Source organism: Rattus norvegicus, chromosome 20 (genome assembly GCF_021556685.1).
Source record: "Rattus norvegicus strain SHRSP/BbbUtx chromosome 20, alternate assembly SHRSP_T2T, whole genome shotgun sequence".
Taxonomy (NCBI): Eukaryota; Metazoa; Chordata; class Mammalia; order Rodentia; family Muridae; genus Rattus; species Rattus norvegicus.
In genome coordinates, this window is record NC_141553.1 from 21,248,036 (window position 1) to 21,271,999 (window position 23,964).

At 45.0% G+C, this 23,964-nt stretch overlaps 1 protein-coding gene across 3 annotated transcripts in view; it reads left to right on the forward strand.

Moving 5' to 3' along the window:
• The window catches only part of Arid5b (AT-rich interaction domain 5B), a 183,114-nt gene that overhangs the window by 152,336 nt on the left and 6,814 nt on the right, over positions 1-23,964 (forward strand). For all 3 annotated transcript variants that reach the window (NM_001107624.1, XM_087597501.1, XM_087597502.1), the window contains 2 exon segments: positions 3,178-3,275; positions 20,633-20,831. In NM_001107624.1, coding sequence (NP_001101094.1) covers positions 3,178-3,275; positions 20,633-20,831 — 297 coding nt within the window.

A 23,964-nucleotide genomic window follows, 5' to 3' on the forward strand; every position in this document is an offset into this window, starting at 1 on the left:
TTTCCCAGGCAGCCTGAGCTACGTTAGGAGCTCGCCCGCGCATGCGCATCCCTTGACTTTGTGTTGACTTCCCATTCTTAAGCCACCGGGAAAAACTCAAGTCCACAAAAGCTCCTAGTTCCGTCTGTTTCACTAGACCCCCCAGACCCCAGTATGATTTTATCCTCGTAATCTAAAAAGTAGATAAATTAAAGTCTCCAAGGCTTTCAAGTGGCCGTCCTGCAGTCGCGTGCGTGTGCGCGTGTGTCCTTAGTTGCCCTGCGCCTTTTTTCAAAGAGAACATAATATATTTACTCGCTCACAGACCCATACATGTAAATGATGGGTCACGATGTTTCCACCCCCTAACTTCAACTTCAACTTCCACTTCCCGCAGGCCCCCCAACCCCCCTCCTTTCCACAGGTGTCCCCAACATTCCTCTCTCTCCCTCCCTACTTCACGCCTTCTGTTTTGTGTTTTATTTTGGTTTAGCTTGCTCTGTTTTGCTGGTGGTGGGTTTTTGTCTTATAACTCTCGCTGAGTGCAGTGACCTGTCTGAGAACACTGCCGATCTTGCCGGCTTGGCTTCATCCTGGACTGGTCTTGTGCTGGGACCAGAGCTGCTGTGAGCCCCTGAGTGAGTGCCATGGTCACATTTATGACCAGATGACTGGCTCTTTGTCCTTGGGTGTTCTGAGGGATCTCATTGTTGTTTCGGAGACATGGCCTCTCATTGGCCTATACATCACCAAGTAGGCTAGACTGTCTGGCCACTGAGCCCCACAGCGCCACCCATCTCTAAGTCCCCAGTGTTAGAGTTCCAAGCATAAACCACCACCTGTGGTGGCTTTTCCGTGAAAGTTCTGGAGATGAAACCTGGGTTCTCATGTTTATACTCAAGGGTCCTACTGACTGTGCTATATCTCTGTATACCACCACCTCCCCAAAATACTCTTGAAGCAATAGTTTCATCAGTGAAACTACGGAGGGACTTGGGTTTATTTCTGCTCATTACTGCCGTTTTCTCATACAAACAGCGGTATAGACAACTTGTTTGGTGCCCCTCTGAAATGTCATCTGGATTCTAAAGGTCACTTGGAAAACATGAGCATGTGTGCTGGACCTAAGGGGCATGCTGTGATTTTTGGAGACCCTTTAATTTTACCTATGCTAGGAAAAAAGTGATTCTCAGTGGTCTTCAGAGTGAGCTTGTCACGTGTATCCTGATTGGTTCTCGCACCTGAGTGCAGTCTGCTCAGTCTTTGCGGTTGTCTGGAGTTGTGATGTCCATTAAGCTAGGAGCCTTGAAAGCCTTATCTGTTTCTTTCTCACCTGACCTCTGACCTCTGTCCTCTGACCTCTGACCTCTGTCCTCTGACCTCTGACCTCTGACCTCTGACCTCTGCCCACCTCCTTCCCACCTCCATCACTCTCTGTACCCAACTCTGTCCTAAAATGAGATGAAGTATAGGTAGATGGCCATGTCCCAAATCTCTAGCATCTGATGTGACTTCCTAGAAGGGATGGCAGGGAAATACAGCTCAAGAAAAAGGACTCTGTAGTGAACAGCATAGCAGAGCCCCTGTGTTCTACCTAGAGACAAAGGGTCAGCACAGAGGAACCCTTTAGCTTCAGAATGTGAGAGACTGACAAATCAGAAAGCACTTTTTCAGTTTACTCTCCGAGTCTTGCTGACCCAAACCCAAAAGGCTGAGAACTCAGGGGAAAAAGCCTTCATGCCTGGTGTGGCCTGTATTTTCAGATCAATCTGATGGGAGGTAGCTTTGATAACAGCACAGAGACATCAGCTCTGGGTACTGGAAGGCAACTGGGTAGATGAGGGTTTGCTCCTACTGTACTGTGTATCCTTAGACAAGTGATGGGTCCTTCCTGAGTCTCGGTCTCTTCATGTCCCAACCGTGTCTGTCCCCTGAGAGATGGCAAGAGTCAACAGAAATGCAAGCTGTGTAGTGTAAAATAGAATGTGCTGTTTGCACAGATGACCAGAGTGGGAACTGCTTCTGCAGTGGTTACAGGGATGTGCTTAGCTGTTCCTGCAGTCCTACTGTGCACCTTGTGACCTCCCCTTATCTAAATGAAGACCTTGCTGGGCGATGTCTAAATAAAGGGGCCTTGGTATCAGGCATGAGGAGTTTTTGAGGAAAGAAATTGTGCCTCTTTATTTTTGGTTTATGGCCGTAAACTGTTTAGAAATGTGCACATGGTTGTCAGAACCTGTCCTAGCCTCAGACATGCTCAGGTTCGGTAGGCGAGCCATGTGATTCCCCACCCCCCCACACCCCAAATAATCAATGTCCAGATCTTAGCATCTGTCATTTTGCAAAATCCCAATCTATGCACAACAGTAAAACTTATGGGCAAAAATAAAAAGAGACCACGTCGTACAGGGCAGGGTATTGTTTATTGTTTTGATATTATACACCCAACTCGATAAGGTACACGGTGAGCATTTCACCTTGGGAATATGTGTGTTTTCATGAGATCTGATTAATATCCCATTTCCCTGCTCTGTGTGAATAGAGACAAACAGATTGGATAGGCACACCTCGAACTCAGGCTTCCTTTTAGTGATGATAGACTGTCCGGACGGCTGTGAATTCTTCCACTGCTTATCACTTTCATTAATCTATATGATCGCTTTATTAGTGCCCTGTTTTGTTATAAAGCAGGAAACACGTTGTATGGCCCAAAGGGTCAGAAGATGCATAAACAAACGTGTTTGAGGGAAACATTTTCTTTAAGTAGTGTGGCTGGCCATCCACCTCCTCCCGCTTCCGGCAGCCAGTGTCAACTGTGATCCATTTAAGTTGGGGAACTAGCATACAGTTCAGTGGAAATGTAACTTTATTTTGTACTGTGTCACATAACATAGAAGGAGCAGGGTGTGTGTGTTTGGGACCTTGGGGGCCAACCGCTGTTTGAATAACTAGGGAGACGGTGCCTTAGATAAAGTTAGCCAAGGCTGGCACGCAGTATCAGAAGTCGGAAGCCATGTTTTATTGTGAAGCGAGAGATCTTCTGTTAAAGCCATTGCCTCTCCCCCCTTAAACTCACCAGCTCTGTTTCCGGGTGTCCAGGGCTGTCTGTTCTCTTCTGAATGTTGTGTATAATGAATGACCCTGGCGCTACAGCTCACTCTCGATGCTAGATTGAATCTCTCGTTGCCGTCTTTTCAGATAACAGCCCGCCGTCAGTGGAAACACATTTACGACGAGTTAGGCGGTAATCCTGGGAGCACCAGTGCGGCCACTTGTACCCGCAGACACTACGAAAGGTAAGGAGCCATTGCCTGCAAAAGCCTGGCCTAACTAAAACTGCGTCGTTGGAAGACGGTTCGGGATAAAGACAAGATGGGGGAAATCTAAAGGACCATTAGGAAGACAAAATACCCTCACCCACTCCCCCACTCCCTCACCTCCCCCCACTCCCTCACCTCCCCCCCACTCATGCCCATCCCCCAACTTCCTCTCTCCTCACACACCCGGTATTCTCCTCTACATAGCATGCTCTCTGGTCACCCAGACTAAAATTAGGTGTGCCTTTACTTAGGTTTTTGTCTTGTGGCCACCTGTCTGGCAATGCCCCTGCCTCTGCAAGTGTGTCTTGCTAGGGATGTTCTCAGGAGGCCCATTTATCAGGAACCATTTGGGCTTCTGGAAATCAAAGATGGGGAATGTTGCCATGAGGTTCCCGTGTGCCTGAGCCCTGGAAACCAGGCATTCCTTAACCCAGCAGCACTGCCTGGGGTTATGTCTACGTGGTCTGCTTTTCCATACCTTGTGAGGATTTCTTCACTGATAGATCCGCTTTCTTTCCATCAAGGAAATCTCGGGCCAAATTCTGCATGGCTTGGTTTTCTAATAAGGCCCACCTGTGTCAGGAAAGCGCTGATGATACAACCAAGAAAGAATACATCAGGGCCTCTGGGGAAGGCTCTGTGGGCTGGAGTCATGTCCCGTCCCATCTGCCCGCTTCCCGTGCACCTCCTCCATCCCCCAAGTTGTGTTAAGGACCATGTGCCTACACTGACTGTGTGCCTACACTGACTGACTGTGTGCCTACACTGACTGACTGTGTGCCTGCACTGACTGACTGTGTGCCTACACTGACTGTGTGCCTGCACTGACTGACTGTGTGCTTACACTGACTGACTGTGTGCCTGCACTGACTGACTGTGTGCTTACACTGACTGTGTGCCTACACTGACCTGACTGTGTGCCTACACTGACTGACTGTGTGCCTGCACTGACTGACTGTGTGCCTACACTGACTGTGTGCCTGCACTGACTGACTGTGTGCCTGCTCTGACTGATTGTGTGCTGCACTGACTGATTGTGTGCCTACACTGACTGACTGTGTGCCTGCACTGACTGACTGTGTGCCTACACTGACTGACTGTGTGCTTACACTGACTGTGTGCCTGCACTGACTGTGTGCCTGCACTGACTGTGTGCCTGCACTGACTGACTGTGTGCTTACACTGACTGACTGTGTGCCTGCACTGACTGACTGTGTGCTTACACTGACTGTGTGCCTACACTGACTGACTGTGTGCCTACACTGACTGACTGTGTGCCTACACTGTGTGCCTGCACTGACTGACTGTGTGCCTGCTCTGACTGACTGTGTGCCTGCTCTGACTGACTGTGTGCCTACACTGACTGACTGTGTGCCTGCACTGACTGACTGTGTGTTTACACTGACTGTGTGCCTGCACTGACTGACTGTGTGCCTGCACTGACTGACTGTGTGGCTGCACTGATTGACTGTGTGCCTGCACTGACTGACTGTGTGCCTGCGCTGACTGTGTGCCTGCTCTGACTGACTGTGTGCCTACACTGACTGACTGTGTGCTGCACTGACTGATTGTGTGCCTACACTGACTGATTGTGTGCCTACACTGACTGACTGTGTGCCTGCACTGACTGACTGTGTGCCTGCACTGACTGACTGTGTGCTTATACTGACTGTGTGCCTGGCACTGACTGTGAAGCTGAGGAGTGGCAGCAAATTCCTGAGTGGGGCGTGCTTTGCGTGACGAGTCCATACATAATGTTTATTTAGGTTCTACCAGCTTCCTTACAGCCAGCACTGCCCTATGGTAGTGGAGAGGGGGTTAGTAATGGTGTGTGTACATGCCTGTGGGTGTCAAGAATACATGTGCACACATGTATGTCCTTGGTGTTGGAGGCCAGTTCAGAATTCATCCTCTACTGCACTTAATTACGGATCTCGTTGTTGTAATAAAGTATCCTTACTAAAGAACATAAGTGAGAAAAGGTGTATCTGACTCATGAAGGATGGTGGGTTCAAATCCAGGGCTGGAGAGTTCAAACAGAAAGGAGGGAGGGAGAGGGAAAAGGAGAGGAAGAGAGAGACTGTGTGGTTGTGTGCTGTGCATACATGTGTGTGCCTTCATAGTGTTCGTGCATACACTGAAAGCAAGATACACCTGGCTAGTGGAACAGAGCATGCTGGTAAAATAGTTAAAATGATAATACTCAAGTTGCTGATTATTTTTCTCATGGTCCATTGATAATCCGACTTTGACCTACGTTCATGACACCCACTGTGGGTCATATACAGCATCCTTCATAACTCTTCTTGACACGGTATGTGTTCGTTATGTCCCCTTGACGTCTAAGGGCGTCTAGCAGTTCCTCATTTTTAACTAAGCAGCCAGTTAACAAAAGTGAGAATGTTTGTTTTAGAACAATTGAAGTAAATCCAGTTGGGTTTAGTACTTCATGAAAATTTCCCATGGAGTATTCCCAAGAGATTGCCCTGGCCCTATTGTAATCTGGAAAGATTCTAAACGTCAGTAAGAGATGTTCAAATTACCGCTGTTGGCAGCACTGTTTTTCACATATATAAATGTGACTGTGATTTCTCTCAGTACTTAGCATCAAAGCTCACGCATTCTTGTTACCTACTGTATTGGACAGCTGATCCCCAGTACAATATCTCACCAGTCAGGGCTCTGCCCACGGTGCTGGAGGCTACCATAACCTACTTATATCTTTGGCTTAGGAGCCTCTAATCAAATCATGGCATGAAAGGCATAAAAACATACTCTCTCCTCTTCAAAAGTTCCCAGCACTCGGAACCATTCATCTTAAGGGGACCCAGTGACAAACAAAACTGGCGAAAGGAGTCACAAGGCTGCAGCCTGCTCACTGCTTTGGCAAATGGGCACAGTCATTAAGTAGATTTTACAGAGCCTCACACGATCAAGAGCAGGAAAGAACGGGGTTAGAGAGAAGGATTGAGTATAGTGTGTGTGTGTGTGTGTGTGTGTGTGTGTGTCTGTGTGTCTGTGTGTGTGTGTGTGTGTGTGTGTGTGTGTGTGTGTGTGTGTTTCATTTTTCTTTAATGAGGTACATGGGTATTTTGCCTCTGGTGTGTGTGTAGGATCCTACAGAGGCCAGAAGACAGAGTTGGGTCCCCTGGAACAGCAGTTATGGATAGTTAAATGTTATCATGTGAGTGCTGGCATCTGAACAACTTCTGGAAGAACAGCTGGTGTTGTTAAATGCTGAGTGTGTCTCCAGCCCCTGGGTGTGTTTTCCTTAAGAGGTTTTGTCAGTGCCACAGTCTTGACCGGAATGCCCAGATACTTTTAATGTACTTCACTGAATGATTTTCCTGTTCTAAAGAAAAGTAGATTCCCAAACGATGTAAAACTGTCAATTTTGGAAGCCCTAGCAACGACAACCCATTATTAAAAGGTTTTACATTTTTCTTTTCATTTTCTGAATTTGTAGGAGAAGACTAGACATTCTGTAACTTTTTGGTCTCCCATTGGATTATAGTTTTCAAGAGGTATAATATAATCTTCCAGTTCTGGGATTTCTTGGTCAGCATTTGAGTTAGGGGATGGCAAGTAGTAGACTGGAAGCCATGTTAAATTGTCAACTGTAGGACATGTCTTGAGAAGAAGGGGGTGGCTTCAGTAGTTAGGGGATGGCTTAAAGTGTTAGTATGAGGCACTGAGGGACACTGAAGTGCTCACAGGCTTCTGGGACAGCTGAAAGCTTAGAACCCGTGGCTCTGCTGTTGTCGGGTGACACTGTTGTCTGGACACACCGTCAGGAGTGCGCAGAGCTTAAAGACTGGGGTAATTCTGCACTGATAACAAGCCCTTGACCTTTCTTCAGTAGCCAAGTTTTGCTCTCTAGACTGCTTCAGCCTTCTGGTCAGAATGCTACAAACAATTAGTAATTAATAACCATTAGCTACCAATACTTAAAGATCGTGGTTTTATTGTTTTTAATATAGACTGTGCAGAACATTTTTAATGTAGACTATGCATGCATTCAGACCACTCTTTTAAACCAATCATGATTGTACTGGTTGATTTTTGGCAACTTGACACAGATTAGGTATCTGGGGAAATAGGGACCTCTTTTCAAGAATTGCCCTCAGTAGATTGTCCGTGGGCAAATCTGCAGGGAGTTTTCTTTATTAATGACTCATGAGGAGGACTCAGGCCACAGAGGCTGCCCACTCCTGAGGAGTGCTCGCTTTGGCTTTCCTGGCTGATAGACTGTGATCGAAATGTGCAAGACAAATAGACTCTTTTCTCCCCAGGTTGCTTTTTTATGAGTACACTGTCACTCTCTTCAGACACACCAGAAGAGGGCCTCGGGTCCCATTGCAGATGGTTGTGAGCTACCATGCAGTTGCTGGGATTTGAACTCAGGACCTCTGGAAAAACAGTCAGTGTTCTTAACCCCTGAACCATCTCTCCAGCCCTCCCCCGCCCCACCCCAGGTGACTTCTAATTAGGACTTTTTATCACAACAATAAAAAAGAAACCATGAAAAGTTCCTTCAGGGAATCACCAATAATCCCAAGGACCATAGAGTGGAAATAAGGCTGGGCCATAGTTCTACAAATGTCTGCTCTTTCACTGGTTCTCCCAGAGGATAGTACTCCAGAGGGAGTACTCTGATCAGATCAGGGACTTTAAGCAAAGAAGAGGCTGGCCTGTTGCTAAAGCCATACATACTATCAGATCCATTCATCCTTATCAGTAACAAGTTGCGTGGCCACACAGAAAATGGCTGGCCGCTTTGGTGCACAGCCACCATTTTCAAGAAGCTGGGGCAGTCGAGAGAGCTCTGAACTTTGTGGTGACTTTTCTGAAGCCTTCCAGAAAGCCTCTCGTTTCTTATCTGAGTGTGTGTGTGTGTGGGTGTGTGTGTGTGTGTCTGTCTGTCTGTCTGTCTGTGTTTGTGTGTTACATGCACATGTATACATGTCTGCATGCATGCATGCACTCGTTCCTGTTCAAGTACAACAAGTGTGTGTGAAGGTCAGAGGACAGTTTTGGGGATCAAACTCAGGTCCTCAGGGTTGATAGTGAGTGGTGGCCTTACCATCCCATTGGTCCCTACATTATTCTTTGAGACAGGGTCTTGTCATCCATCAGGCTCGGCTGGCTGGCCAGCCAACCCCAAGGATCTGTCTCTGACCCACAGTGCCGAGGTCCTTAGTACACTGCTACTACCAGGTTTTACATGGTTGCTGGGTTTCGAGCTCAGGACCTGATATTTGCTGAGCCATCTCCCCAGCTGCTTCCCTGGGCAAGAATTATATTCTTTCCATTCTGATATAGGGAGTACCATGCTCCCACTTCCTCCCTCCTGCTCTGCTTCCCTGGACAATGATAAGGGAGCGAGGGCTCCACATCACATTATCTACTGCTGATGTATTTCTTATGCAGTGCGGCTCACGATTCCAGTAAATGTTTTTGTTTTACTACAAGAAAGGGGGGGGGGACCCCAAACCCCGGTTCCTCATTAAACGTTACTTGTATATTATTAGCTGGGCACTTTGGGTTTATTAATGAGTGCAATAATAAAAGTAGGGGCCGTGGAAATGAATCAGTGGGTGTTTTTATTTAAGGCAGAGCAGAGGCCGTACAGTGGCCGTGAATGCCTCCCTGTCACTAGGGCCCTGCTCGTCCAAACCTGTCTCTGATTGGTTTAAAATAAAATAGGTCCAAGCACTTCATAAAAATGTCTTTGTCAGCCTGGTTTTGCTTCTAAACCTATTCATCTCTGTCAGTGTTTAATATTAGTGCCAGGCTCCTGGCCATAGTCCATTAGTACTGTATTTAATTGTTCATGTTACAGATGATTACCAATGTAAAAAGGCTTCGTGTTTTCCCAGCGCGAAGCTGTTGCTATGTAGCTGTCGCAAACTCAGCAAAGCTTATGAAATAAGGCTGCTCTCGACATTTCTTGCTGGGATTTATAGATTAAGTTACTGTTGATGAGGACGCCAGGAAATGTCTGTGTTCTCCTGGGCAAAGGGCTCTTCTGAGGACCATGTTTTTCTTTCTTGTCCAACCCTAAAGATGCCTTAAATCGCTTTCCTCTTTTAAATCGGGTAAGAAACAAAAACAAAATGGCTGCTTCTGTGGGCTTTTTTTTCATAGCATGATTTTTTTTTTCCTGGAATAGTAATTCATTTTAAAGGCTGTTTTCATATGCAAATTTTCTTGGTTTTTTTATAATGTTTTTTTGAAGCACAAGAAAGGGGGATCTTTATACAAAATACTAGATTACTGGTTTTAATTTTCTTGAATAAATTACATGCTCTGTTTGTGTGGAACACATGAAGTCGTTATTAGGGATTTTAAGGGGCTGGGGACTTAGCTCAGTGGTAGAGCGCTTACCTAGGAAGCGCAAGGCCCTGGGTTCGGTCCCCAGCTCCGAAAAAAAAACCAAAAAAAAAAAAAAAAAAAAAAAAAAAAAAAAAAAAAAAAAGGGATTTTAAAAAGGAGCATCAAGGCTAAAGTACTTCGTGGTGTGCTTTTCCGAGTATTTGGAAAATCAAAATCCGAAGCAAATGTATTTGTCTGTGAGGGAAATGAACGTTTACACTTCATCCGTCTTGCATGCATAATGTCCAATTTCAAATTCTAACCTTCTGCTTCCTCCCCCCCCCCCCCAAGAGTTCCTTGGTCAAGACTCAGTTACTCCAAGCAGCTCAAAATGCTTACTGTAGAGTGACTTAGGGTGAGCCACACCCAACCCAGAGGTCAGGGGCAGAAAATGAATGGCAGCCTACGGGGTCTGCCGTGCTGTTCTGAAGGTGTGGTGGACAAGGTGGGGGGAAGCTTTGTGCTCTGAGTAAGATAAGTAAGCACTGTGCTCAAAATCAGACCCCTAGATCTTTCAGGTTCTAAAATACCTCAGCTAATCATAACTGGGCAAGAAGCCAAGGGAAAGGAAGTCAAGGCGAGTTCCCATTCCATTCATGCCTGAGACATGGGTCTGTGTATCCTTGACACCCTTCAGGCCAAGAAACACACAGTTGAGAAAGTCACAGACGGGACCCTAGAACTTTGTATATGTATATGTAGTGTATGTATATGTGGTGTACATATATGTAGTATATGTATATGTGGTTCCTAAGCTGCTTTAGTGTGTGACATTTAGTCTGTGAACTATTTGTTACCAGCCCACGAGAAAGCTTAGTGAACCAGGCCAGCTGCAGGTAAGCTCTGTGAACTCACTTTGGCTCGGAGCAGAGTAATTTTATTTTCACTGAATATGCTAAAAAAGGAAAAAGAAAGAAAGAAGAAGAAAAGTGAGGGCTTGCATTGCATGTGTCTTTTGAACTTTTATTTTCCGTAATAACTCATTTTTAGTATATTTTCCCAAAGCAGCATCAAGGCACAGGTTGGGCAATTGGAAGAGTAGCCCTGTCCTCTGGTCACTGGATATGTGCTGGTTCCCACCATGGTCACAGACTCGGGTGGCTTTGATACAGTGTCTCATTGGCAGCAGAGATTGCTAAGGAAGCACGGGTTTCCTGAAACGCAGGCATAGCTTCTGATCTCCCACTGGACAGCAGCCTCCAGTAACCACTAAAAAGCTTCAGAAACTCCCGGTTTGTCTAAAGTATCAAGAGGTCTGACTCATGGGCCAGGGGAGACACTTAGATAGTTAAGACGTTAGAAATCAGATGTGTTATAGAAAGGCAAAGAGGCAGCAGAGAGGGGAGAGGTTTCCACCCACAGCAAGATGTCTTCTTGTGGGACCTAGGATTTGAGCTGGACCTTAGAGAGGTAGAGTTAGGACTTGAGTCCATCATCAAACTAAACTGTTTTCTGGGCAAGGACCGTGGGACATCACCTCCCTCGAAATTTCCCGTAACTCCCAATTCTGCACCATGGGCATGATGATAAAATGAATTTAAACTTTATAGAGGCGGTCCCTTTTAGAACACACCTAAGGAGTAGAGAGTGAGGTTGTGATTTCTAAGGCCTGTGACTCAGTGTCATATAATGATCCTTTGTCCTCGAGCCCCTCAGAGATTTGATTCAACAGGTAGATTGCCCCATTCCTCACCCAGAGTGGAGCTGCCATTCCGAGGACCTGCATTTGCCTCCTGGCCACCATCTTGTTCACGGGAATCCCTTGTAGGCAGACGCTTTCTTTTCCTCTCTCTGCAAAACTGCCACCAAGCAAGCTTTCCTTGTCCCCTCAATACTAGAGGTCCAGCTGGTCCTTACTGACACAGTAGCCCAAAGAGCCAAACTCAACTTGTTTCTGTGTTAGCATAGCTGCTCTTGGCCTGCCTGTGTCCCCTAGGCTTGCTCCCTGGACAGACCAGAATGTGGTGAGTGTCCACCTCCCTCACTGGAGTAACCTTTTATCATCCGTAAAGAATTTCTCCACACAGGCCATTCAGGTCATTTCCTCCCAAGAGCCTCACTCTTTAGATTTCAAAGCAAGCCTAAAATGTCCTGGTAACTTCCCAATGCCTGGAAACTAAAACAGATCCCATAGTTTAAAAAAAAAATTTTTTTTTTTGGTAAGCATAAGCAACAGCATCTGAAAAGTGTCTGTTTAAAAATTCTTAAATTTGCCTCTGGGTTTGAGCTGTAATGACTAGAAGTTGGAGTTTACACTGCTGACTGTAGAAACAGCCGCAGGCACTCACTCTTCAAGCCTGTCTGTCTGCTGTGCTGGAAGCAATGGCCACTTCCTTTGCTGCCCTCCTCCTCAAGAAAGACTTGCCAAACAGCACTTTCTTCTTCCCCAAGTCTTTATTGTCTCCTTTCTGTCCATTTGTTGTCTCTTTTTCCCACCACCCTGCCATTTGGACTTAAATGGTAAGGCTCGAGAAACTCTTCCAGGCCTACCCAAACTTTCCTGATAGTTCCCATCAACCGTGAATTTAAATTGATAATAGATGATGTGTCTTAGCCTCTTTCCTTTTTTTAATAAACAACAAGAGGCTTATGATTTCTCTCTCCTCCAGGGGTTTTATCATGAAGATTAAGTAACCGTATTCTCAAGCCTGCCACTGTACAAACATCTTTTCAATTTTGAGACTAACAGACACAAGCCTTCACAAAGGAACTATTGAAAATCCAGAAAACATGTTTCCAAGAGAGAAAGCTGGGGTGTGGGGGTTGGGGGCGGAAGGCAAGGAAGGCTCAGGTGACAAAAAGAATGTAATTGTTTACCATTAAAATGTATCTTTAGCTTGGACACTGAAAATCTCTTGGAACCTTGTGTTTTGGTACAAGTTGTTACAAAGTTTGTCCATGAATGCTGGAGAGACCAGTGAAGATTACAGAAGCCCTGGAGCTGGTGGTGGCTTCTAGTGTGACTGGGAATTAGTGTGACAGTCCTCACTGGGAGTCAGTGTGATAGCCCTCACTGGGAGTCAGTGTGATAGCCCTCACTGGGAGTCAGTGTGATAGCCCTCACTGGGAGTCAGTGTGATAGCCCTCACTGGGAGTCAGTGTGATAGCCCTCACTGGGAGTCAGTGTGATAGCCCTCACTGGGAGTCAGTGTGATAGCCCTCACTGGGAGTCAGTGTGATAGCCCTCACTGGGAGTCAGTGTGATAGCCCTCACTGGGATGCAGTGTGATAGCCCTATGGACTCTGCCTGCCATCACTTGTGGGATGCATATGATGTTGAGAACTCCAGTGATGCTCATAGATGCATGAAATGGTGTCCCCTGCCCTTGAAATGGATCCATGCCACGCCAGTCAGAGCTAGTCATTGAGAGGAATCATTATTACCATCTTTTCTGTTGTCTGGCACTGTGTAGGGTTGTTATAGTCTGTCCATCTTCTGTCGTGAGTGTATATTATAATCTCTGGGGCATGGAGTCAACCATGAATCCCGTTCTAGGTTCCTTCAGAGTGGTCTTCATTTGACGGGCACGGGTATGATATCAGTCTAGACAGAGAACTCCTCAGAAGTATTGAGCAAGCCTCGTAAACTGAGCTGAGAAGAGCTCTTATTAGAGAAACCATGGGAAATATGGCTCCACTAACGTTAAGTCATGGAGGGAAAATTTTGTGGAGAAGCAATACGTCAGTGTCTCTCTTACTGTTTATAGCAGATTGGGCTGCATAAACAAGCTCAACCCATCCTGGAACATCCTTGTGTGTGTGCCTGTTTTGCTGTATGTCAGAGAAGGAATGTGCTCTCCCCTCAAGCTATGGGGTTGCCTCTGATGTGAGATGTTGACCCTTTGTGGGATGGCCCTGTGGATTCCATGGGCCCGTTGCCTCTGAGACAAGAAGGCTCTCCCTGATCTCTTAGACAATCTCATAGCAGCCTAGAACTTTCTGAACATGGGCAGGTGCAATCAATTAGGCTATCTCCTAAAGAGATTATTTTTCAATCTATGAAGATGGCCATCTAGATGTCGGGGCAGGTAGCTCTGCCTAGCGGACCTGTGTACCACTGTCTAGTTGAGGACTGTCCAACCCAAGGACGGTACAACATGACCTTGTCATCTACAAATGTGTTGGGCTACATTCCTCGTTATCCTCGGATGTGTATTGCTCATGGCCCACCGGTCAGACACCTTGATCCAGTTCTGATCCTCATTTTTGCCACGCATTAAATGAAGGCAAAATAATACACACGTGAGTAGCTCTGTCTGTAAGGTTTGAAGGGAAGCCATGAAAACTGCTCGTATCAATAGCAACTTAATATGGTGGCTGCTATTGCTACTCTAATGACTAAATTAATAATATATACCTGTAGCTGGGTATAACTCGGTGGTACAGCACGTAATTATTGGTATGGACTAGGACCTGTGTTCTATACATAGACAGCATATCTGATCTTTTCTCTGCCTTTCCATCCTGCCTCTACAACTCCACTTCAGAGCACCTGCCATTTACCTACCTCTTCCACACTGGCTCACCTTGACAGGAGCCAAGCCGTCCTCTTGCAGGGTCTCTGAATGACACATTTTTTTTTTTACCTCCTGCTCACTCTGGTTCACGGGCACTCTAGGACGATGCCTAGGGTATCATAAATAACAGTGGGCCCGAGAACAAAGCTCTCTTACTGTTCCAGGAGAGACTGGAGGGTCCTGAAGGGTCCCGGCCAGCCCTCCCATTCTGGTCCTTCCCAGGAAAAAGACCCTTTCTGACAAATGCTAACGCTCTGTCCGGGAAGATAATGGACCCTGTATCTTTTTGGTGTCTCCTCATGGACCCCAGTCTGGTCATTCGTAAGGACTTCCTTTCAGCCAGTGCAGCACTGCCTGCTCTTAGTAACTTAGGCAAACTCCCTCCGGTGTTGCATATTGTATTCCCAACATTCATATCCCCACTCGGTTGACTCCTATCAGGGACTGAACACTCCAGCCGTTTCTGGGGGTGTTGGCAGGTCTCCTCCAGGTCAAAGGCATCTGCTGTTTCACTCCAAACCCCCCTGTATATACACACACACAGTAACTTTTTTTCTTTCTTACTAAAATGAACACCATAATATGAAAATCCTGGTCAGGACCTGATCCTTCTTCAAATGTGTTGTCCCCATCGAAGGGACAATCTCCATCCTCTGCAAGGTCCCAGAGCGCACGTGCATACGTCCGGTTTGTTTCTCGGGTGCCTACACTGCTGTTTTGGCGTTTCCTCAGGTGTGGTCTCACGCGTGGCAAGGAGGTGGGCAGGGTGTGCCTGTGGTCAGCGCCTCTGTACTCGTTTGTGCCTTAGCAAGTGTATACCCTCGATCTTTCCCAAAGCAAAGGCAATTTTCCCGGTCCATATTTGATGAAAGATTGCCTCCCATATTTCACAGCAGAGTTATATTTTCAATTTCTGGCTCAGAAGGGAAATGTCTGGCCAAGGCTTAGAATTTATCAAGCGCAGCGTCAACTCAGAGATGTAATGAGGCCATTTGGGGGTCAGATCAGTTCCAAAGCCCCAGTGGAGTAAACATGTTGTTTCTTTTCTACTGCCACAAAGAAGCCCTGCTAATGGAGGAATGACGATCATGTCTTTAACCTACCGTACATGCCAGCTTTGTCACCGCTGCCCCTTACCTGGTCTGCTCCAAAATTCATAGCGAATTATTCAAATTTGAGTTTTTAAAAGGCTGGTTTAATACTGCGAGCATGTCCCTGAGCCAGCTGGGGTAGGTTTGAGATGCAGACACACCCTAAAGACTCCCCACTCTCTTTCTTAATTCTCTAAATTGAATCAGTTCCGGACATTATTATAACATCCTTCTCAGAGCTCTCTATAAATAGACAGCTTGCCATTTATTTCTCCTCTTAAGCACCATTTGCTAAATGTTTTGGCCCAAAAGTTCAGCCCGTCCATGCACATATGCTCCAATTCAGGGGACGTCACGGCTACTTGTTAGGATGAGATAGGCCAGGCATTGTTTCTGTCCCTCGGCTGACAGGGAAGGTAGGGCTTGTCACTTAATAAACATGAAGGCTTTTTCTTCTTTTGTGTAAAGGGTAAATGACAAGGCCTGCAATATATACTTCTCTGATGTCAGCCTGCCACTTTCTGTCTTGAGAAAGAGTGAGGTAAGGCCCGTGAAGATTGCAGACATAGTAAATATAAAATTACTCACTTCAGTGTTTAAAAAAATAATAATAAAAGGGAGAGAGTTGGCAACTTGCCAGATTCCTTACATTACAGTAATAGATTTGCTGACCCCTGACGTCTGCTGTAGAGCAATGTATTGAATATTTTATAATATCAGACGGGGCACATCTAAAAACCTAGTGTGCCGAGCGCCATTATTCAACTTGAGATTTAGCGAAGCCACGCTATTTTCCAGCCGGCAATTTCTTGTATGATGATAATTTACCGGCTCAGACATTAATAAGTCAAGGTTATAATGCCATTGATTTGTTAATTTTAACTTGGGTTGATTTTTTTTAGGTCTTCCTTATTATTTTTTTTTCTTTTAAAGAAGAACAAGGGGGTGTGGGAATCTGTCTTTTCACAGTGACTGAATTTAATAAGGATCTCTGTGATAGCAAAAGGCTCCCCTACTGTTTCTGCTTTGAGGTGGAAAAATGTTATTCTTGTATTATTCCTGGGGAAAAAAATAAAATAAAATCTCATGCTGTTCCAAATCTTATGCCTAGGAAAAGCTGGGGTTTTTTTTTCCCCTTTAATACGTGATGGCTTACCTAGTGCACATCCATTAACGGCACCGTAAATAAGCAATTTACTAATCTGAAATAGGAAATCTGGACAACAAGAAAGACCCATTTATCTCCCCAGCTTTCAATCTCTAACCTCAATGCAAACAGAGACGCGTGTCTGTACAGATTTACTAATGAGTGTATTTCTTCACGTTCTCTCTGCTCCTACCCACCCAAGACTCAGCCTACATTCTTTGAGTTGAAGCACAATGAAAATATTTCTTCTGTGTAATAGATACATTTTTCTTGGGGGCGGGGGGCGCATACATGTTTGCTTTTTATCTGGACTCTTTCGAAGCTGATTAAATCTTCGCTGTGCTACAAATATTTGAGAACCGATCCTCCAAGAGGCACAGGCATGTGGCCTTACCCTATATCCTTTTATAGGATACAGGCCTACGCAGCTTCCTGTATTGGGCAATGCTGATCTCAGAGTAGCTAATGTGTTTTTAATGATTACGTGTGTGTGTGGAATGTTGAAACACTCAGAAACCTATCGTAGCTTTCGTCCTCTGGCGCGGTAAAGAAAACTTCTAATAATCCGATGATGATAAGATCGTATCCTGTGGGGTAATTGTGCTGCCCCGTGACTGAAGAAGAACTTTCCAAAAAAACCCACTCAAGGAAGTCCCAACAAGTGGAAGTCACTGTACGAAGCAGGGCTTGTTTATGGACTGTGTGGGAATGTGCCCTGCTCCTCAGAACTCATATTTCATCCATTTTTCTGTTTAACTGCTGCCTTTCTTGTTTTATTTTGGGAGCTCTTTTTTTTTTCTCCTTCTGAGCAACTCTGATTATATTTCAATGATTTAGAAATGGGGAAAAAAACATGCATTCAATTGATCTACACACACACACACACACACACACACACACACACACACACACCCTCGGGAAGCCTTGAACAAGTAGAGCTTGCGTTTGGATTCAGTTTTACCCTTAGTCATGCCTCTTCCCAGATACGAGAAACATTTAATTCCTAATTTCCTGCCTTCTGGCTTCAGGCTTCTGACCAGCAAAGTGAAGATATATTTTGTATTGCTGGAGGCTTGCCCACTGCTTATTTGAGTCTAAATGAGAAAAGATGATGGGAGGTGGGCGGGGATGACAATCCTGCCCAGTCTCATGAACTCGCAAAATTATGAGATAAAATCAAGTTGTCCCTTGGTGTACACTAGAGATCTGGGTTAGCACGAGACTGTCAGAACCCAGAGTGAGGGTCTTTCTGGGCTCCCCAATCCTGTAATCTGTGTTCCTTCCTTCCTCCTCCTCCTTCTCTTCACACTCTGTACCACCATTCTCAAGAAAGAGAGTCTCTCTCTCGTGATGTCACCATCTCCATTAGACAAGGGAGCCGGAGGAAGGGAGGTACCACAAATGGCAAACGTTGGAATACCAGGGCCTCTGAGCTCCTTGGTTCCCATGGCAACAAAACAAAAGCACAACAAACCTATCTGTCCCAACAATAAAATGTGTTTTCATTAAAATCAATTTAAAACATTTTTTTTCCAGCTCAAAATATTCAATGCATTTTGCTCCTGGTTTGGGGAGAGGGAAAAAAAAAAGATCCCTTACTTTTCGATATTAAAAAAGAGATCATGTCCCAGCCTGAACAATGCAGAAGAGAGAATTGGTGTGTGTTGGGGGGAGTGGGAGGGGGAGTTAGGGGGGGAATTGGAGACTTTAGAGATGAGACAGAGTAGATTCAAGTATGAACAAGACTGCCTTTTCTTTCTCTTCTGTGCAGTTCTGCTTTTATTATATAAACACACTGTAATATTATGGTGGGAAGCAGGTACTTGGCAACCATACGTTATTTTAGTGAGTCTTACATGAAGAGAGCTGTTTCCAGTTTTAGCAGTTGTAACGTGTTTAAACCCGGGCTGTAATGGGATCTGAAGAGAACTCTCCCCCACGGGTTATGCTGATCTTCGTGGCTGGCCCGCTGCCCGACAGAGGCCTCCAAAGTATTACCCGTGCCTCTTTGCAGCACATACCTTGTCTGTGCATGTTCGGTAAACAGACCTGGGCCCTAAAATACCGTAAATCCGCATTTGACTTTTTTTTTTTCCACAATGTCCTTGCATTTTGTTGTCGGTGTCTCAGATGTCCCCAAGTCCTTACTGAGAAACCCAGAACGGTGGTGTATATTTAAGTAGCTAAGAGACAAATTGCGTAATCAGAAACCAATTCTGAGATACTCGACAAATATTGCAAATCAGTATTCTTAGGGGTGGGGTGGGGGGAGGAGGAGGTTCGAGTGTCTTAGTTTAAAAATAAAGGATTCCCAATATTTGAGCAGATTGCTGTTGTCTCCAAGCCAAGTACATTTTCTTCATTGAGTCAACTTGTCGTATTTAAAACAAATTATGTTTGCTGTATTAAGGTTCATATTTTTAAGGCCGAGCCTTGTATTAATCCCACGGCGAGTCATTAATCATACCAAATGCATTAGAAGAACTTTAATCACTGGAGTCGAAAACTCGGATTGTAATGCAACCCATGCCTTTTAATTACATCAGCCCTTTCCCAGTTCAGATCAAGAGCTGCGTTGCAAAGGGAACAGATTAAAAACAGAGCTGTTTGATGTTTCTCTTTTTAGAGCAATTTTATGCACTTTGTTTTTAAAAGTTATGTAATTAAAATGTTCGGAATTTTTCAGCCCTCTGATTTTCCTTGCTTTGGTGGTTAGCTGGCTTCCTTCTTGCTAAGGCCCTTTCTAACTTGGCACGCGCCCCCCCAAAAAAACAGACCATCTCCTGGATGGGATTACCTGCCCCTCCAGGGCCAGAGAATCCATCTGTCTTGGCCAAACTGAGCAGGCCTCCTCTTGACCTTCGATCTCAAGTGCTGGTCTGCAAAGTGTGGCAGTGGTGAGGTGTCAAAGCCAGTATAATATATTGTACTTTTCCCCCAGTGGTACCTATTTGTTGAACCTAGGGTTGGGTTTCATGAAAGCAATTCCTTTCTCCTGGGTCCGTGTTAAGGTAAATAAAAATGAAAACTCTGACCAGAGGTGCAAGCACATTCAAGCTCCAGGTCTAAGAGGGGCCGTGACTTTTAGACTCATTGTTTAATCTTGGGAAAGTGGTAGTGAGGGTGATGATGGTGATGATGGTGGTGGTGGTGGTGGTGGTAGTGGTGGTGGTGGTGGTAGTGAGGATGACAATGATCCAAGAAGATGTAGTGTAGATCATACGGAATGGTTTTTACTGTCTGCCTAGCCTGTCTTAGAATAGAAGCTGGATGAGGTCAGAGGCTCAGAATATTTGGTTCATGGCTGGATTTCAGTATCTGGAGCAGTGCCTGGCACAGGGTGGATACTTGATAAGCATTTGACTTAACTGTAAATGAACAGCAGCTGTCACTATTTTTCCTGATGTCACCGGCATTCAGCCAAGTGCTAGGGACCATTGTGACAATGTCAACCTTGGCTACCTCCGTTGGTGTTCTTGGCATGTCAGCTCACAGAACCAAAAGGATAGAAGTCTTTCAGGGGAGTATTTAGGAGACCAGATCACCAAGCTTCACTAATAGAGTAGATTACATCGAGTGAGTCTCTGGGGTATATACACAACATAGGGATGAGGCCACCCAACAAGTTACTTACGTGTGACTTTCAGCTACTCGTGGTCAGCCACCATTGAAAACCAATATTCCTCTTGACGTGTTGGACAGTTACGTATGTGTATGTAACTTTTACTACTGCAGTCGGTTGTTCTAATTGTTCTAATTGATATTAATTATGGCTACTAATCTCTAACTCTACTCAATTTATGAAGTAAGCATTATTAGGTTTTTAAGCTTAGGGAAAGTATAAGATACAGAGAGAGCTTGGTACTAATGGCAGTCAGCAGCCATGAGGGGTCTTAGAATGCATGGCTATAGATCGAGGGTGGAGCTACTATATAAGAGGAAGCAAGCCCCATAGCAGTGATGTCACTAAGCCCCATAGAGATGATGTCACTAAGCTCCATAGCAGTGATGTCACTAAGCCCCATAGAGATGATGTCACTAAGCTCCATAGAGATGATGTCACTAAGCTCCATAGCAGTGATGTCACTAAGCTGCATAGCAGTGATGTTACTAAGTTCCACAGAGATGATGTCACTGAACTCCATAAGATAATGTCACTAGAATTGGCCAACTAATGACGCATCTCTTCTGCCTTCTGTCTAGGTTAATCCTGCCGTATGAAAGATTTATTAAGGGGGAAGAAGATAAGCCTCTGCCTCCAATCAAACCTCGGAAACAGGAAAATAATGCACAGGAAAATGAGAATAAAACAAAAGTCTCGGGAAACAAACGCATCAAACAGGAAATGGCCAAAAACAAGAAAGAAAAAGAGAATACCCCCAAACCCCAAGATCCGTCTGAGGTGAGTTTCTGTACCCTTTGGTATGCCAGCCCTGGGGAACACACTCTGCCTCCATGGTGTCCAGATCCTAAAATCTCCAGCCTGCTCTTTGAAAACCTCATGGCTGGTCTGAGAAATCACACTCAAAGCCTCTGGGAGGGATAGAGGGCAGCCAAGCCTAATAACCTAGGTTTAAAAGGAGAGAACTGATTCTGTCTGGAAAGTTGTACTCTGGCCAGCACACACGTGTACACACACACACGCACACGCATGCACACTTAATTAATTTTAACTCTAATCTATCAATTAATTAAAATAAATCTTTTTAGAAACCCAAAGCGTTTCCTTCCCTTGAGAACTTAGATGCAATGGCGCAGTACATGGCTTGGAGTGACTATGGCCATGACAAGTGTCTAGAAAGATGAGAATTCCCTGTAGAAAACCTGCAGCAACAGCTTAGAACTGGAGACCAAAGGAGCAGGACTAAAGCCTCCCGAAACTCTGGGTTCCCTCCAAGTCAATGTAGCTTCTTGTCCATTTCATAGCCAGATTATGTAAGAACTCGGTGTGGCTTGGGGGAAATGGGTGAGAGGGGAGCAAGTAGGTATCAGAGAACAAGGGCTAATAAAAATCTCTGGGTGTCTCCTTGGGATTTCTCTCCAAAATTTTAGGAACGGTCGCTTCTCATTCAACAGCCTCGGGTTGAGATCAATTTATCAACAACTTTAGTCTATACTGGTTATGGGGAAATTACAAAGTGATTCCCCAGAATCTCTCATATGGATAGGTAGTTTCTGGACCTTTGAAATGAAGCCTCAACCCCTGTTTTTCAGTGGAAATCATGCCTGGTAGCAGCCAGCCAGCCAAGGAGACTGATCTGGGCTCTGTTTCAATGTGAATAATCAAACATCCAGCTGCCCATTTAAAACAAAAAACAAAAAAAAAAAAACAAAAAACAAAAAAAACCAGCAGTTACGTTCGGAGACAGTGTGTTCTAGGATTCAACCCCTGAGGGAATTTGGGTACTAATCTTTAACAGTCTCTAAAAATCAGGCTTATAATGAGCATGTAAGAGACAGCTTCATTAAATACCAGTTCAAAGCACAGACATATACATACACACACAGAGAGACACACATCACCCCAGATGCTTCCTTCTTTAAAAGATGATATTAGGGGCTGGAGAGATGGTTCAGAAGTCAAGAGTACCAACGGCTCTTCCAGAGGTCCTGAGTTCAAATCCCAGCAACCACATGGTGACTCACAGACATCTGTAATGCGATCTGATGCCCTCTTCTGGTGTGTCTGAAGACAGCTACAGTGTACTTATATATAATAAACAAATCTTAAAAAAAAAAAGATGATATTAATACCTTACTTTACTGGAGACTGACCCTTGAACCTCAGGTTTTGCACCTACTAGTAAAGAGTTCTACAGGTACAATCATGCCTGGTTGTTCACTTTGTGGTCGGAGACAGGGTCTCTGTAAGTTGCTGACCCTGGCCTTGAACTCATGCTGTAGCACAGGTAGGACTTGAACTCACATCCACCCGGCTTAGCCTGGGCCAGGCAGAACTTTATTAAGTTTCGTGATTTTTAAGCTCTAGCAACTCTAAGAGGAATAAAACACAAGATGTTGCAGAATTGTAAACATCTGCAAGCTTGCAACAGAAATGGCCCAAAGCAAGGAAATTCCAAGTTAAGGCTTACATTCCATTCCTCCTTGATTCTGGTGATTTATCACGGGGCTTTGGATTGGTCGGTTCTATGAGATACCACATGCACAGAATACAGCCAAAGCACCAGCGGATGCTTGGAGGATCATGAGGCCAGCTGACCTTTGAATGGCTCCAGCTGGGTGGGCAAACTTTAAAACTGAGTTTGTGAACTGTAGGAAGGATTTTTAGTCCACCCATGGAGCCCCTTAGCTCAAGAGGTGACAATTTCCGAGAGCAGAGTGAGCAGTCTGGCTATAAAGAATCCCTCAGACCTCTGAAAGCTGTGGGTCTCCCTGTTCTCCACAAGGAAAACTATTCCAGTGCCAATCATCCCCTTTCCTGAAGTGGGTTCTGTCACGTGAATGAAGTCTTGCTGTCTCCACCTCTTTGAAAGCAAACATTCAGTAGGAACCAGGCCCACCAACTCCACAGAACTATGTTGGGAATTCAGCGGACCCACGAGCCAGGTTTGGGAGTTGCATTTAATGCCACATTGTAGCTTTTATGTTCTCTACCTGAGATGCTGAAGTCAGTGAAGAGGAAGGTAGGAGTCTAGTCAAATCCACTCTCCTCGGGGTTTACAAAGTACAGAGTGAGACCCAGGTAGTTCACAAAGCATAGTCTTTGGGGGAAAGAAACAAATGCTTTTTCTTTTGTTGGCCTAACTTTCAAATCCCTCCCTAAACCAGGTTTATAGACAAACATGCAAGACTCCAACGTACCAGGCCAAGGTCACAGAACTTTGAAGGATTGAGCACAGTTCAATCTTTTTCAGCCTCTTATTTTTATGTCTCTTAATGCATAAGCTTAGAATGGAGTCAGTACTTAAAAAGATAGTTCCTGTGCGAGAAGAGGGTCTGACTGTCGGGTATTACATATGCCTGGCAAGCAGGGTTATCTTCATGTAAATTTGAGAAAAAACATCCACAAAACCGGTATGAGTCCTTGAAAGTACTTTTCCTAACTATCCCCCAAACCAACGTTTTTAAATCTTTCTCAAAGGTATGATTCAGTTGGTGGTTTTGTCACAGCAGAAAACATTCTAGTGATGTGACTGGGCCAAAGAGTAGGGACCAACTCACTTCAGATGTTTCATGACATTATTATGCCCAGCCTTGCTCTTCAGCTGTATCACAATGCTTATAAAAGCTATCGCTTATATGACTCGATAGTAAATGGCTGAAATTGTGCCCAGGCCTATGATAAACAGGAAGTATCCATCCCATTGGCTACAGTTTGTTTCAATAAATAGAAAAGCTGAATTGGAGGGGACACGGCTACCCTGAATTGTGTTCATTTCGTGTGTGACTTTGATAGCAATGAGTTTGGTGTACCATAGAAGGACTTAGAATATCCCCTATCCCTGGATGTACACATTTCCATCTGCATATGTCTTTGGTCTTTTAAAAAGACCAACACACTGTGTTGTTCTAAA